This window comes from Naumovozyma castellii, chromosome 6, assembly GCF_000237345.1.
Source record: "Naumovozyma castellii chromosome 6, complete genome".
In the NCBI taxonomy this organism is placed as follows: Eukaryota; Fungi; Ascomycota; class Saccharomycetes; order Saccharomycetales; family Saccharomycetaceae; genus Naumovozyma; species Naumovozyma castellii.
The window spans coordinates 434,551-449,675 of NC_016496.1; the positions used below are offsets into that span (position 1 = coordinate 434,551).

Sequence of the window (15,125 nt, forward strand, 5' to 3'; positions counted from 1 at the left end):
ACAACACAAACATTTCGAGTAAATAAAAGATCTTTGTTCAATTCATTTGCGATGGCGTATCATCAAAAACTGTTGATACGTGCTGGGTAACAAAACCGCGACACGAAATATTCGATAATAAGCGTCAATCTGACCTTAAAGACATAGGCTTCCCTAATTTTAGATTGAGAAAAGTGCTATCATACAAAAAACGATGGTTCAAATAATATAGTGTCTAACTTATTATATTAGTTATATTAATACACACGGCAGTATTTCCTCTTTAGTTAGCCAACATCATATTAGAAGAAATACGTGCCTTTTTTCTTGATCAGAATGTTTAACATATATATCATGCAATGGCTTCAACATGGACGATGTGCCATTTTACCTTACCCTGAATTATATGTTCAATGGAAGGAATCTCCAGAAAGATAAATTAGAATATTTAGAGGAATAGGTGAAAATGCCATTACCCTCTTTATCTATTTCTTAGATCTCGTCCTCTTTCTGGTGGGTTTAACTTCTGGTGTAGGTTCTTTGTTATTTTCTTCATCGGATTCATCCATGCCTATGGCTTTCGTCACTTCGTTCAATTCTTGGATGATTTGATCTCTTTCCTTCATAGCTTTAGCTGCTACAATCTTTGCGGCATCTATCTCATATAATGCAGTGGATAGGTTTTTTGCAAGTTCATCATTGGCCTTTCGTAATTTGAAATTTTCCAACATAATAGCATCCCATTCGTTTTGTAATGTGGAAAGTAGATTAGGAATGCTATAATTAGAGTTTAATGTTGCCGAGTTCAAAGTATTCGTCAATGCTGTCTGTTGCGGGTTTTGTGATAGTTCCATGAGGTCATCCTTCGTTATAAGTTCGTTTGTTATTGGATCTTTCCCTGTTTCATTAATGTATTGCTCAATGAGGGATTTCTCGAACACACACTTGGATTTAAGCGAAACAACAGGAACTTTGGCTGGCTTTCCACTTATGGCACAGAACATCTTATAATCCTGATAAATGATTCTCTTCCTAACACTTTCTTTTAGTGTTCTAATAGTGCATTTGCTTTTCTATATTGTTAATCGAGTATTTAATATTATGTTTAAAAAATTTGAAGCACCGGGTAACATTTCAATTTCAACTTGAATGGAGTAAGAAGTGATCCAGAATGAATTCAGTCTTCCTTCGTTTAGAACCGTTAAGAATATCATTAATATTTATCGTACATATTTTTATAAATTTGAAATACTTTTTTTTTCATTCATTTACTTCGTTTCGTTCATTAATCCCTAATATTGATGTTGTTGTTGTCTATATCACTATACCAATATCATCTTCATCATCATTCTCAACACTATATTGCAAGTTCTTGTTGATATAGGGTCCTTCCGTAGTATTTGGAATAGAGTCTGTAAAGTTCATTGATTCATTATACGAATTTTGTCTTGACAACACTTTTGGAGAATTGAAATTGGAGAGTGCCTCTGGTGTAGTACTGAAACAACCATTCATTAATGATGTAACTGGCGGCTTAGGATCCAACACAAATGTCGAGTTCTTCTTTAATTGTTTAGGGTTTAACGATGAAGTGGACAATGGCACTGGTTTCCTTAAAGATGTCATTGACAATGTTCTCCTTAAAGTATCTCTTATCTTGTCCAAATTCTTATCATGAGTTTGTTGATCTTCTTCTTTTTGAAGTAACAGTTCAGGAACATTAAGTTTGTGGGTTGACTCATTTTGCGGCCTTACCGAGTCATCTGATACATTAGTATTCTTCGTTTTGGGTCTTGATATACTGAAATATGATAATGAAGTGGAGGATGAGTTTGACGATATATTTGATCTCGATGGTGATTTCAATGAATGCAGCGATGAGGATGATTTATTTCTTACCAAAGAAATATTGTCATAAATATCTTCAGGTACATCCACTAATTCTTGATCTTCCACAATGATATCTTTACTTGTATTGCTATTTTTCTTCATCTTTTGTTTCTCCTTATAATCGGCCAAAGTGTGCGATTGTGATCTTAATAAATACTGTGGTCTAGAGCTCCCGTTGGAAGTAGTAAAATAATCTGATATGAATGGATGAGTTTTCAAATCAAAAGAGCTTGGTCTTCTATTATCATCCACAATGAAACAACATTTTATGAAACTCCAAAATTCTTTATATTTAGGATCATTGACAAGTTCCTCATCCATATAATAATCACATTTACTAATACAATCTAATGTTTCATCATCCGTTTCACAATCAAATGGAGTATAACCAAATGCCATAAAATACACCAAAACACCTAATGCCCAAATATCAACGGGGCAACCATATTTCTTCAGGTTGGTTAATTCATCTCTGGTGAAGGAACCTACTCCCTTACATTTTACAATTTCCGGTGCAATATATGAGATGGTTCCCACATACTCCTTCAATGCATTATCTGTTGCCGCATCCAGTTGGACAGCCAACCCGAAGTCTGCCAGTATTAAATCATGAGCCATTAAGTCATATTTGGTGTCTACAGTATTATTACTTTGACTCTTATTCTTATTCAATCTGAACAATACATTCTCCGCTTTAATATCTCTGTGAACAATACCATGAGAATGTAAGAATTGGAAGGCACTAATTAGACAAGCTGTAAATGGGATCACTTGCCTTTGTAAATCCAACTTCCCATTATTAATAATAAGTTCATAAAGATCATCCTTCTGACATAGTTGTGTGATTAAGACAATACTATCTTGAGTTTCGAAAAAATCGAATAATTGCAAAATGTGATGGTGGCCATCAAAGGTATCATTTGCAGATGACCTCCTTACCCTCGCCAATGAGGAACTGGAAGCCAACGAATCGTGTTCATGGTTCCTCTCCAGAGATCTAATCTCCTCTGAGATGAACTTCAATAATTTGAACTCTCTTTGTATGATTTGTAACTTGTCCTTCACAAGGTTTTTATTCACTAACTTCATGGCAAACAGATCCTTCGTCTGAATATTCATGCATTCCTTCACAATACTAAAGTTCCCATCACCTAGTTGCGAGTCACACTTAGTAATGTATTTGCATTTGAAAGCCGTCTCATTATGGTTTAGCTGAGGCCATGTCATTATATCAGTGGTGGATTTGGCACGGGAACGCATGTCCCTGTGTGGAACGTTAAGTGACATGACGGTAGAGTTGCAATAGTTTGTGTATGGTGCTTTCAGAGAAGAGGATAATTTTCCAGGAGTTTTTCCATGGATCTTTTTTATATGGCAAACTGTCAAAAAAATCGGATCATTAGGCCTCCGCAGTTTTTCCCGCGGGGTTGCAGAATGGAATGACCCCCTCAGTCGTTTCTCTGTTCTCGAAGAAGAGTATACCGATTTTGGTTCGATGTTGGCTGCTGGGAAGACGTGTATCCCTGCAGGCAAGGAGCGTTTTAACTTTTAGCACGTTTCTTCCCATGCTCGTGTCAATTCTTACTGAACGAGAAAAGCGAACAGTTGAATTCGAATATCAATTGGCCTTGTATATCTATCTATATTGCGTACAAACTTGCAGAGAGTCCCGCTAATTTGGAATTAAATTAGAGCACTGGAACGTATACAAATATGTATCTATTTTCTTTATTTCTGTTTACATCTTGGAAAAGTTAGACTGACTGTATATTTCTCGAGGCAGCAACATTTTAGAACTTGGTGCTCTCAACTTGCCTTATCGATTGGCCATAGATAATACAAATAGGGCCACCGCTGCCATGACAAAAATTGTGGAGATAATCAACCCACAAATTATTGCGGAAGTATTACCTGTGCTTAAGCTTGATGCGCATATCATCTTAACACAATAAGGGGTCGAAAATGAACCGAGTAACAATATAAGTGAGGAGCCAACCATTCCAACAACTGAAGTCAATGAAGCTCCATCTAGGTAGAATAAATATGCACCAACCCATGCAAATGTGATAGGAAGTCCCATCAATTTAAGAGTCTCCATAATTATCTCTCGTAGGTGCCTTTACAGTTGTATTATTTTGGCGTGGGAAAACTGTCAATTATCATAAACAAGACATATTATGTAATGATCGCGATTTGAATTTCCAATTTGTTCAAGATTTTAAAAAGTGATAAAAATTTATGCCGATAACTATTCATATAAAATTCTTTCTTTATAAATGAATGAGCAGGTGTGAGCCGCCTGAGGATCCTTTGAACTTACTCTTTGGAATAAATAATTCACGTATAGTCTATTTCATATGTACTTTATTATCATCTTCATTTTGCCATTACCCTCCTTGTCTCTTCCGAATGAAAAAATTTTCCAGTTGAAATTTTAGCGATGAGATGTGAAATTTAAAACTTTTTATACCAGTGATTGTTAAACCTTTATTCATCTAACGCTAGAACAACAAGTTAAGGGAAATCAACGGTTAATCACAATGGCTCCTCCAACTAAACGTTCCAGAAATGATGACGATCCAAAAGAGGAAAAAGTAGCAGATAAGAGAAGCCCAAAAACTGCCTCTCTAGAAATGGAGACTCAATCTAATGATTCTCAAACCATCCCCACGAAATTCCAAGATTTAACTCTATCACCACCTACATTAAAGGCCATTGAAAAGATGGGATTTACCACATTGACTCCTGTTCAAGCCAGAACCATCCCTCCATTAATGGCAGGTAGAGATGTCCTTGGTGCCGCCAAGACTGGGTCTGGTAAGACATTAGCATTTTTAATTCCAGCTATTGAATTATTACATTCTTTGAAATTTAAACCTAGAAATGGGACAGGTATCATTGTTATCACCCCAACTAGAGAATTAGCACTACAAATTTTTGGTGTGGCTCGTGAACTAATGGAGTTCCATTCTCAAACTTTTGGGATTGTCATTGGTGGTGCCAATAGAAGACAAGAAGCTGACAAGTTAATGAAGGGGGTCAATATGTTAATTGCTACTCCTGGTAGATTATTGGATCATTTACAAAATACTAAAGGTTTTGTGTTTAAGAATTTGAAAGCTTTGATTATTGATGAAGCGGATCGTATCTTAGAAATTGGGTTCGAAGATGAAATGAAACAAATCATCAAAATTCTACCTAACGAAGATAGACAATCTATGTTATTCTCTGCTACACAAACTACTAAAGTGGAAGATTTAGCAAGAATATCTTTGAGAAAGGGACCACTTTTCATTAATGTTGCATCTGAAGATAATACCTCTACAGCAGATGGGCTGGAACAAGGTTATGTTGTTTGTGATAGTGATAAAAGATTTCTGTTATTGTTCTCTTTCTTGAAGAGAAACCAAAAGAAGAAGATTATTGTTTTCCTTTCATCTTGTAATTCTGTCAAATATTATGCTGAATTATTAAATTACATTGATTTACCTGTCCTTGAATTGCATGGTAAGCAAAAGCAACAAAAGAGAACAAATACATTTTTTGAATTTTGTAATGCTGACAGAGGTATCCTAATCTGCACAGATGTCGCCGCTAGAGGGTTGGATATACCTGCTGTGGATTGGATTGTTCAATTTGATCCTCCTGATGATCCAAGAGATTATATTCATAGAGTTGGTAGAACTGCAAGAGGTACCAAGGGTAAGGGTAAATCACTAATGTTCTTGACTCCAAGCGAACTAGGATTCCTAAGGTATTTGAAGGCTGCTAAAGTGCCATTGAATGAATATGAATTCCCCACTAATAAGATTGCCAATGTTCAATCCCAACTAGAAAAACTAATCAAATCTAACTATTATTTACATCAAACTGCCAAAGATGGTTATAGATCTTATTTGCAAGCATATGCTTCCCATTCTTTGAAAACTGTCTATCAAATTGATAAATTAGATTTAGCTAAGGTGGCAAAATCATATGGGTTCCCAATCCCTCCAAAGGTTAATATAACAATAGGCGCAAGTGGCAAGACACCAGCTACGAAAAAGCGCAGAATAAGCAAGCATTAGCGCTATGGAATAGAAATAGTGTAAATAAAACTATAATTTTAAATTGTAAATTAGATATAAAAACAACGTATCATGTACTGACCAATTTTCTTTCTTCACTTTTTTTCTTTTAAAAATATAGTGTATTCACATAAAAGAAACGACGAAATTTGTGACATTAATTGCTAAATTTTGTGAGACAAAATCGTTGATGACGGGTTTGGAAAAATTTGGGCATTAGGCGCTTCTTCGAGAAACAGACAATGTGTGAATAATAAACCAGTTCTTAGTTGACAAAATGACTCCAGAGGTTCTGAACTGCTGTGTTACTTCGCTTTCTACTCTTTGTGACGCTGAAAACTATAGGTAACTTCATTTTACTATGGCTCCATCTAAAATATCCTTTGATAAGGTAAAGGATCATTCTCACCAAGTCACCTTAGCAAATAACTTAAAGGTTGCTCTAGCTATTGAGTATGCCACTAAAGATCTTAAATTAACCATTGATGAAGAAACTGATGAAACTTTATTAGCCGTTTCAGATTCGTTCCATTTAGTCGATGCCAATGCCATTGTAAGATACGCCCTAAATGACTTCAATGATCAAGATAGTGGTGAATACGAACTCCAATCTACCTTGTACGAAAACGAAGCCCCAGCTGATATCGACAACATTGTCACTAACACTATTTCCAAATACTTAACAGATATTAAGGAACCAGTGAGTGCTACTAAGTTGATTACTCTAGCTAATGCCTTTGCTTTGAACTCTGAATTGGTTAAATCTAAATTGACTTCTTTACCAGAAAAGATCAATAGCGCCATTGAATTGGCCACCAAGAATACTCCACGTTCATCCGCAGCTTTCAAAAATACAGGTAACGTTAATGTTCAAAAAGGGTTCCTAGTCATCCCACAAGATGATGAAATTTTACCAAAGAAGGATGAAAGAAATATTTTGATTACTTCTGCTCTACCTTACGTTAACAATGTCCCTCATTTGGGTAACATTGTTGGTAGTGTCTTATCTGCTGATATTTTCGCTCGTTATTGTAAATCTAGAAATTACAATACTTTATTCATCTGTGGTACTGATGAATATGGTACCGCTACTGAAACCAAGGCTTTAGAAGAAGGTGTTTCCCCACGTGAATTATGTGACAAATATCATAAGATTCATAGTGATGTTTACAAGTGGTTCCAAATTGGGTTTGACTACTTCGGTAGAACTACTACTGAAAAGCAAACCGAAATTGCTCAAGATATCTTCACCAAATTGGATAAAAATGGTTATTTGGAAGAACAATCAATGAAACAATTATACTGCCCAGTGCATAACTCCTACTTGGCTGATAGATACGTAGAAGGAGAATGTCCAAAATGTCATTATGAAGATGCTCGTGGTGATCAATGTGATAAGTGTGGTTCTTTGTTGGATCCATTTGAATTGATTAACCCTCGTTGTAAGTTAGACAATGCCTCACCTATTCCAAAGTTCTCAGATCATATCTTCTTGTCTCTAGATAAATTGGAGGGTGGGATCACTGAATGGTTTAAGAAATCTTCTGAAGAAGGTAAATGGTCCAAGAACTCAAAGACTATTACTCAATCATGGTTAAAGGATGGTTTGAAACCACGTTGTATTACCAGAGATTTAGTTTGGGGTACTCCAGTCCCATTAGAAAAATATAAGGATAAAGTGTTATATGTGTGGTTTGATGCTACCATTGGTTACGTTTCTATTACTGCCAACTATACAGAGGGTTGGAAACAATGGTGGAAGAACCCAGAAAATGTTAAACTATATCAATTCATGGGTAAAGACAATGTTCCTTTCCATACTGTGGTTTTCCCAGGTTCTGAATTGGGTACTGGTGATGAATGGACCATGTTGCATCATTTGAACACTACTGAATATTTACAGTATGAAGGTGGTAAGTTTTCCAAAAGTAGAGGTGTTGGTGTTTTCGGTAATAATGCTCAGGAATCTGGTGTTTCTCCTAGTGTCTGGAGATATTACTTAGCTTCTGTTAGACCCGAATCTAGTGACTCTCATTTTTCATGGGATGATTTTGTTGCTAGAAATAATGGTGAATTATTGGCTAACTTGGGTAATTTTGTCAACAGATTGATTAAATTTGTCAATGCTAAATATAACGGTGTTGTTCCAAAGTATGATCCAAAGCAATTGTCAAACTATGATAATCTAAAGAAGACTATTGACGACACTCTAAAGAGCTACATTAATGAAATGGAAGATGGTCATGAAAGACGTGGTCTTGAAATTGCTATGGCTTTAAGTTCTCACGGTAATCAATTCTTGCAAGAAAACAAATTGGATAACGCTCTATTTTCTCAATCCCCAACAAAATCAGATGCTGTTGTTGGTGTTGGCTTGAATATCATTTATGTTGTTGCCTCTTTGATCTACCCATTCATGCCAGAAACTGCTGAAAAAATTAATAAGATGTTAAATGCTCCAGCTTTGAAGATTGATGATGAATTCCATTTGGCTCTATTACCTGGCCATAACATAAATAAGGCCGAATACTTATTCCATCGTATTGAAGACAAGCAAATCGAACAATGGAGGAAAATGTATGGTGGTAAACAAGTTTAATGTCCACAATCAGTTCTAAATCCTCTTCACAAATGCTAAATGACTTAATTAATTACATAGATTTTTTATAAAATTGTAAAAGAAAATGTTATGATATTTAATAATATTATTTTACTTCCATAAAAAGGTATCCATTTCCAAAAGCAAATTCCTTTTGATTAAAAATCTGTCCTTCTAATAGTTCCTTCTACACAACCCATGACCCCATTAAAGAGTATGATATCTTCTCCGTTTCTTAGACTTTCAATATTGATATCTTCTTCTTCAATCAGACCTGCTGAGAGTAAATAACTCCTCATTGTACCATATAAACATCCAGATGTTAGGGGTGGTGTGACGTATACGCCATCTGTTTTTCTCTTAATTGCCACATTTGTTATAGACCCTTCCATTAATTGCTTTTTATCATTGTAAATAAGTACTTCAGACTTCCGGTTTGTTGATATCTTACTCTTGAAACTTGTCGAAACAACATTCATAAAATCTCTTGCTTGAGTGTAATGTTTTCGATTTGTAGTTTTGAAAGAAGTAAATGGAGAGACCTTTGTTGGTTTATCATTAATAAAAACATCCCAAGATTCAGAAGTTGGTTTTGGACTCCATGGAGAAAGAAACCTTTTAATAAAGTAGTCTGATGTTGAATTATAAATTGGTTTTTCTACTGATAATAAATGAGCTTCGACCTTTACAGTTCCGTCAGCGGCAGCTAAAACTCTCATTTTGTATGTATCACGTTGAGTCAAAAGTAACGACATCTTTTGCTCCAGTGAATCAACGCTTTCTGTTGTAGGTAATGCATTGATTAACTTTTCGAGAAGTTCATAAAACCCAATATGATAATTCCAATTGAAGAAACGGAGTGTGTAATTAACTCTTTCATATTGACGGTCGAGTAGAAGGAACCTATTGTAAAATAATTCGAATAAATTGGTAGTCCTTCTAAATTCTCTGGAGATTTTCTCAAGGGATGGATTCAATCGATGAATAATGGGGTTTGTAATGTCCTTCACAAAGCTTTCAATTTGTTGGTCTGAGAATGTTTCATCGGCACTGACCATGTCCTGATATGTCTTGGTGCACCCAACAAGTGGGGAAATTATCTCATATTCGTATGGTTTTTCAATTTTAAGATTGAAACCAGTTAGACATGGGTCATAAAGGAGTGTAGATAGAATTTCAAAATTTTGGGTACCGTAACTCTCTAGGTGATAGTTGTCGGTGTATTTAGAGGGAATTAAGTTTGCCATTTCTTATTAGGTCAGCTCAATTAAGTGTTCACTACGTACCAAATGGAGATTAAATTCAACTAGGCTTCTCTCTGTTACTAATCATTAACAACGCAGATGATATGTGTGCACAGATATCTGTTTGGCGGTATCTAATTTAGTTCAAAGAATCCTTTGCATCTTTTTTCAAAAGTAGAACGTTACTACCGCAATATAAACAAAAAACACACATATAGAACATAGTTGGATTGTGTAAATATTTCAGCTATGATACTTGATAGTTCCAATTCTATTCTTACTTACATTATATACTTAGAGGACTTCATCTAATTCCGGGATCATGATTGAATCATCATTGTTGACTGGATAATATGGGACAAGTGCATCAATATCTTGAACGTAAGCATTATTATATGCCTTCCAGAAAGCTTTCCTAACATTCTTTGCGGGATGGAATAAACCGCTCCAGATGTAGCTCATGTAGATACCAGGGCCAAGTGCTTGAGAAATCGATTCAAGAGCATCTAATATCCTAACAATGACGTGGGGAGATGTTTCAAAAATATTCGGTATCAGCAAATTCAACATGTGGATGAAAGCATCCTCATGACCTGTCCCACTACAATGTAATGCAATGTGTTTAATTACATCTGCTGCCGTTTGACGGTGTACAAGATCTCTGTCAGTTAGTGCGTCTTCCAGCAGGGGAGTAAGTACATAAATGTAGTCCTCCGAAATATCTCCAATGTATTCAACCATGAATGTTAGAGCTTTCAAGATACCATTTTGTACGTTAGTTTCCGGAATCTTATATTCGTTCATTAAAGCTGGTAACACAGTATACGGGCCACATGTTCTAGCCACAATACCAATAGCAACTGATGTGCATACACGTAATTGACGTTCTTGAACCTTTAAATTATTTAATAGGGCTACTAGAACGTCTTGAGGACCGATTGCTTTCGCAATGAATCCAAATGTATCGGTTGCCGATCTTCTTATAGCTTTGTTAGTACTCTTTAACATTTCAAGCAATTCAAAACATATTCTCATCCACTCTTTTGGAGATACATAACTTGGACCGCGTCTTGCAATAAAACCTACAAGTTTTATAGTATTAAGTTGAACCTTCCTGTGATTATTTCTCAAAATAGGCGTCAATGTAGGAAGAATCTGATTAACTGGCGGTTGTAAATCGGGGAGACTGGAAATGGATATAACACTGAACATTGCACCAATGATAGAACCAAGAACATCGGGATAAACCTCTCCCAATGATTCATAAAGAATAATACTCAATTTATTTAGCATTCCCATTTCATTACAATTCTTGATCACAGGCATTAAAAAAGAACATAAATCAGCGGCATTTTGACGTATTAGTTGGTCCTTGTGCTTTAAATGATTTAAAATGGTACTTATTATAGCTGAGAGGAACGGTTGCATCCTTGTATCTAAAGAGGTTGCAACAGTTCCAAACGTTTTGTAAACAATCGGATTCTCAGATGATTGATCCTGAAATGCTATTAATAAAGCATCAATTAGTCTTGTTTCCAATCTTTCATTAAGTTCAGCAGTTCCAAGAAGCTTCACTACCCTATTTACTGCATAAATTGCCATTATTCTAAAGGGTTCTGCCTCATCCTTCAGTGGAGTTAGCAATTTTTCTACCACGTAGGAGCAGCCAATCTTTTCGGATAGAATAACCGTCGTATAGATTACCAGCTTATTCATAGGAAGATCTAATGCAACACGTCTGGTCCAAAACGTCCTAAAAAATTCGGGTGCTACTTCAGTTTTTAAATATTTTGGTGTAATACCTTCAGTACGACAACATTTTTGAAGAACAATCAGGACAGTTTTCCTCATTTCGTCATCAGGAGAATTGAACTCTCGTTTAACAATTCTCATAACTTCTTCCGTGTAATATGCAGCGTATTCAGGATCCATTAACGGAATAATTGACCCTAGCGCCTTTAAAAACACTGCTAGTACCTTACCCCTATGTGTTCTAATTCCCTTCCATAATGGTTCAAGAATATAATTGAATGCCTCTATTCCATATGGATAGGAATTGACAGCCAATGTGGCGATTGTATTTGCCGTCATGATACGGACGGGTATATGTTCATCAGTTAATCCGTCTCTTATGCATTCAACCATTCCTGTTAAGTGTGGTAGAATTCCTATACCTAATAAAATAGCCAATTGTTGGATGATTTTTACACCTGTATGACGAGCTCTCCATGATTTTGTTGAATGGCATACAGCTTTTATGAATGGGAGTAATGATGGTACTCCAAGGGCTTTACCCACAATAGCCATTGTCCTAGCTGCTAAGTTTCTAACATATTCATCTTCATGATCTATATCTGGTCTAATCGATGTGATCATGTTCCCAAGACCACACGTTGAAGTAATATTCGTAATAACGTCTCTCCCAATCGTTCTGGAAACTGGATCTTCATCTATTAGTAGAGGTGAGACTACCTCTAATATTTGATGTGTGTATGCTTTAACTTTAGGCCCTAGTTTATATAGTACACGATCAACGACTTTAATCATTAAATGACGCTCTTGGTCTTCCAGCGTTCGATCGAGTAGAATTGGTAGGACATGATCGAAGATAAGTTTAGGCCCAAATTCAAGTGCCTTATCTGTAAGATGCTTCATAGCCAGTTTTCTTGATGCTGTATTACCGTTCTTGATCTTAAGTAATAGTATGAGTAGTGACCTTTCAGCTTGTTCTTCCTTTGTCAGATCTTCTTTAGCTTCATTCTTTAAGGTTTGGGCAAAATGTTCTTTGTCTGATTCCTTAAAAAATTTTAAATCCTTGACCCCTGTGATATCTGACGTGGTAATGAGATTCTCATTGATTAGTTTTTGAGTATCCCTGGTTTGTTCTGGGATTTGATAAGCCTGAACATCCCATCTCGATTTTCTTTTCTTAGTTGGTGGTTGGGAATTGACATCAGCGGAGTCAGACAATGGTAGTCTCTTCTCCTTTAAATTATTGGCTCTGTCCGTTTGATTCTTACGAACTATTCTGCTTTCCATCCTCTTATCTAGTATATTCTTATGCTCATCCTCATCTTGTTGCGCTTCTTGAAGTAATGAGTCCCTCAACTGTGACGATATAGAATAAGTACCACCAGAATTTCTACTCATCCTTACTAATTATATTCAATAATAGGGATCCAATAATAAAGTGTAGATGTAGTGGTTTCTTGCTATTGTCAAGTAACGTTTAGTAGAGAATATTTCACCATCTCGCTACTTGATATAAATCTAAAAAAATAGCAGTTGTTATTTGGTGTCCATAGAAAACACCACCAACAAAAAATTAATAACGTAGGAGCCATTGCGAGCATTGATCTATTCACACGATGAGAAGTGGTCCCATTGCAACGATATGTTGCTTTATTTTGAACGTGGTCTTGTTTGCTCAAGCAACTGAGCTAAACGTCACTAGCTCCTCCATAAATGATCATGATACGAATCCATCACTAGAACTTTTGGTAGACACAGATGACAAAACGAATAGCATAACGAGTAACGATATAGAAGATGTCCGAGTTGATGACATCAATGAAAGAGAGAATTTTAATGTCATTACTATCAATGATGATATACAGTATCCATTTAATGAAAAACTATTAATTAGACCGTTACCAAATAACAATTTGTTAGCATCATTTGCTTTCGAGATGGAGTCCGAGACGTTTATACCAGGCCATGATGAATCTCGATCTGATCAATATCGTCATTTCACTGTTTTTCCCAAGGCTATTGAAGCCATGCTAGGTAGTACATCCACAAGACAATTACATTTAAGGTTTACAAGAGGGTTTTGGGATGCTGAGAGCTGGGGTCGTTTGCCCCATGATGGATTTAAGTCAGGTGGTTCAGGTGTAGAACTCTGGGCTATCATTGAGGCTGGCTCTCAAAAGGAAGCATTTGATCAATGGAAAACATTAGCCAATTCACTAAGTGGCTTGTTTTGTGCTTCCATTAATTTTATTGAAAGTTCAAGAACCACATACCCTGTGAAGTCATTCCAACCCAAATCGACGGAGGAAGGGTTGCCTATATTTGGTGGTGATGAAACTAAGAATAATAAGCTATATTTGTTAAGAGCATCTTTGGCTAATGAACCTATCTGTACTGAAAATTTAACTCCTCTTTTGAAATTATTACCTACAAGGGGTAAATCAGGAATTTCATCGTTATTAGATGGTCATAAAGTTTTTGATTCCATGTGGCATAGTCTTTCCATTGATGTGACGACCCATTGTGATTTCAACACTCAAACATGTAAATACGATATGGATGCAGAAGTGGATATGGTTATTCATGTTCCATACACGCTGGCTAGAAATGAACACCCAATCCCAAGACCCACTCCAAATTCTGAACTACGTTGTGATCTAACTAAACCATATGATATATATCAATGTTTCCCACTACCTGAAAGCAATTCACTTTCTTTTGAGGTCTCCGAGATATTTGGCAAACCAATTCGTGGCTCTAATTTGATTTCCAATAATCCTTCAAAAGTGTGTGTTGATATAGGTGATAATCATGAAAATAATTCGTGGGAGGCATTGTTGAAAGTAAACGGGTCCCATTTTGGTACGGATGATAATTGTTTTGATTTAGAAAACAAAGACGATTATGATATTTATATTTCTTCCTCCAATACCAATGAGATTGGGAGGCATTCAGAAAAGGAAGAAGATGTGCCACTTTATGTGAGTAGATCATTGACCGGATATGGACAGGATCGTGGTGGGTTACGTACCGTTTTCACTAATCCAACCAATGACACTATCAGGGCAGTTTACTTCGAATCATTGCCATGGTTCATGAGACTATATTTATCTACGATGAAATTAGAAAGTGATGCTGCCGGTGCGGGACTTGATCTACATGATGTGATTACGTCTGTACATTACGTTACAGCTATTGATCATAAGAGACCAACACATTTAGAATACACTATTGAGATCCCTGCGGGAACAAGTTTAGCCATAACGTGTCAATTTGATAAAGCATTGTTGCAATTTGCAGAATACCCACCTGATGCAAATCATGGGTTTGAAATTGAGAGTGCCGTCGTTACCATTTTGAAGCCATGGTCCTATCAAATTAGAACGTCGACATTGTTATTATCGTTATCGACTCCTGATTTCAGTATGCCTTATAACGTTATTATTATAACATCTACTGTATTAGGGTTGATATATGGTAGTTTATATAATTTATTGGTGAAGAAGTTGGTGACTATTGAAGAAGCAGATGAAATTGCATCTCAAGTCGGTCTAAAAAGTCTGATAACTAGATTAAAGAAGAAATTTATATAAG

At 36.0% G+C, this 15,125-nt stretch overlaps 7 protein-coding genes across 7 annotated transcripts; 3 read left to right on the forward strand and 4 right to left on the reverse strand.

Moving 5' to 3' along the window:
• Window positions 1-464: 464 nt before the first annotated feature.
• Window positions 465-983, reverse strand: PRP19 (E3 ubiquitin-protein ligase PRP19; the record flags this gene model as incomplete). The annotated part of the gene is made up of 1 exon (XM_003677009.1): window positions 465-983. The coding sequence occupies one exon, from the start codon at window positions 981-983 to the stop codon at window positions 465-467; it is 519 nt and encodes a 172-aa protein (XP_003677057.1).
• A 310-nt stretch (window positions 984-1,293) lies between these two features.
• Window positions 1,294-3,156, reverse strand: TDA1 (protein kinase TDA1; the record flags this gene model as incomplete). Its single annotated transcript, XM_003677010.1, has 1 exon — window positions 1,294-3,156. The coding sequence occupies one exon, from the start codon at window positions 3,154-3,156 to the stop codon at window positions 1,294-1,296; it is 1,863 nt and encodes a 620-aa protein (XP_003677058.1).
• Window positions 3,157-4,409: 1,253 nt separating this feature from the next.
• Window positions 4,410-5,936, forward strand: HAS1 (ATP-dependent RNA helicase HAS1; the record flags this gene model as incomplete). Its single annotated transcript, XM_003677011.1, has 1 exon — window positions 4,410-5,936. One exon carries the CDS (start codon window positions 4,410-4,412, stop codon window positions 5,934-5,936), a length of 1,527 nt encoding a protein of 508 aa, XP_003677059.1.
• Window positions 5,937-6,297: 361 nt separating this feature from the next.
• Window positions 6,298-8,535, forward strand: MES1 (methionine--tRNA ligase MES1; the record flags this gene model as incomplete). The annotated part of the gene is made up of 1 exon (XM_003677012.1): window positions 6,298-8,535. The coding sequence occupies one exon, from the start codon at window positions 6,298-6,300 to the stop codon at window positions 8,533-8,535; it is 2,238 nt and encodes a 745-aa protein (XP_003677060.1).
• A 158-nt stretch (window positions 8,536-8,693) lies between these two features.
• On the reverse strand, window positions 8,694-9,782 carry ABZ2 (aminodeoxychorismate lyase ABZ2; the record flags this gene model as incomplete). The annotated part of the gene is made up of 1 exon (XM_003677013.1): window positions 8,694-9,782. One exon carries the CDS (start codon window positions 9,780-9,782, stop codon window positions 8,694-8,696), a length of 1,089 nt encoding a protein of 362 aa, XP_003677061.1.
• Window positions 9,783-10,073: 291 nt separating this feature from the next.
• HSH155 (U2 snRNP complex subunit HSH155) lies at window positions 10,074-12,929 on the reverse strand (the record flags this gene model as incomplete). The annotated part of the gene is made up of 1 exon (XM_003677014.1): window positions 10,074-12,929. One exon carries the CDS (start codon window positions 12,927-12,929, stop codon window positions 10,074-10,076), a length of 2,856 nt encoding a protein of 951 aa, XP_003677062.1.
• Window positions 12,930-13,147: 218 nt separating this feature from the next.
• On the forward strand, window positions 13,148-15,124 carry GPI16 (GPI-anchor transamidase subunit GPI16; the record flags this gene model as incomplete). Its single annotated transcript, XM_003677015.1, has 1 exon — window positions 13,148-15,124. One exon carries the CDS (start codon window positions 13,148-13,150, stop codon window positions 15,122-15,124), a length of 1,977 nt encoding a protein of 658 aa, XP_003677063.1.
• Window position 15,125: the final 1 nt, after the last annotated feature.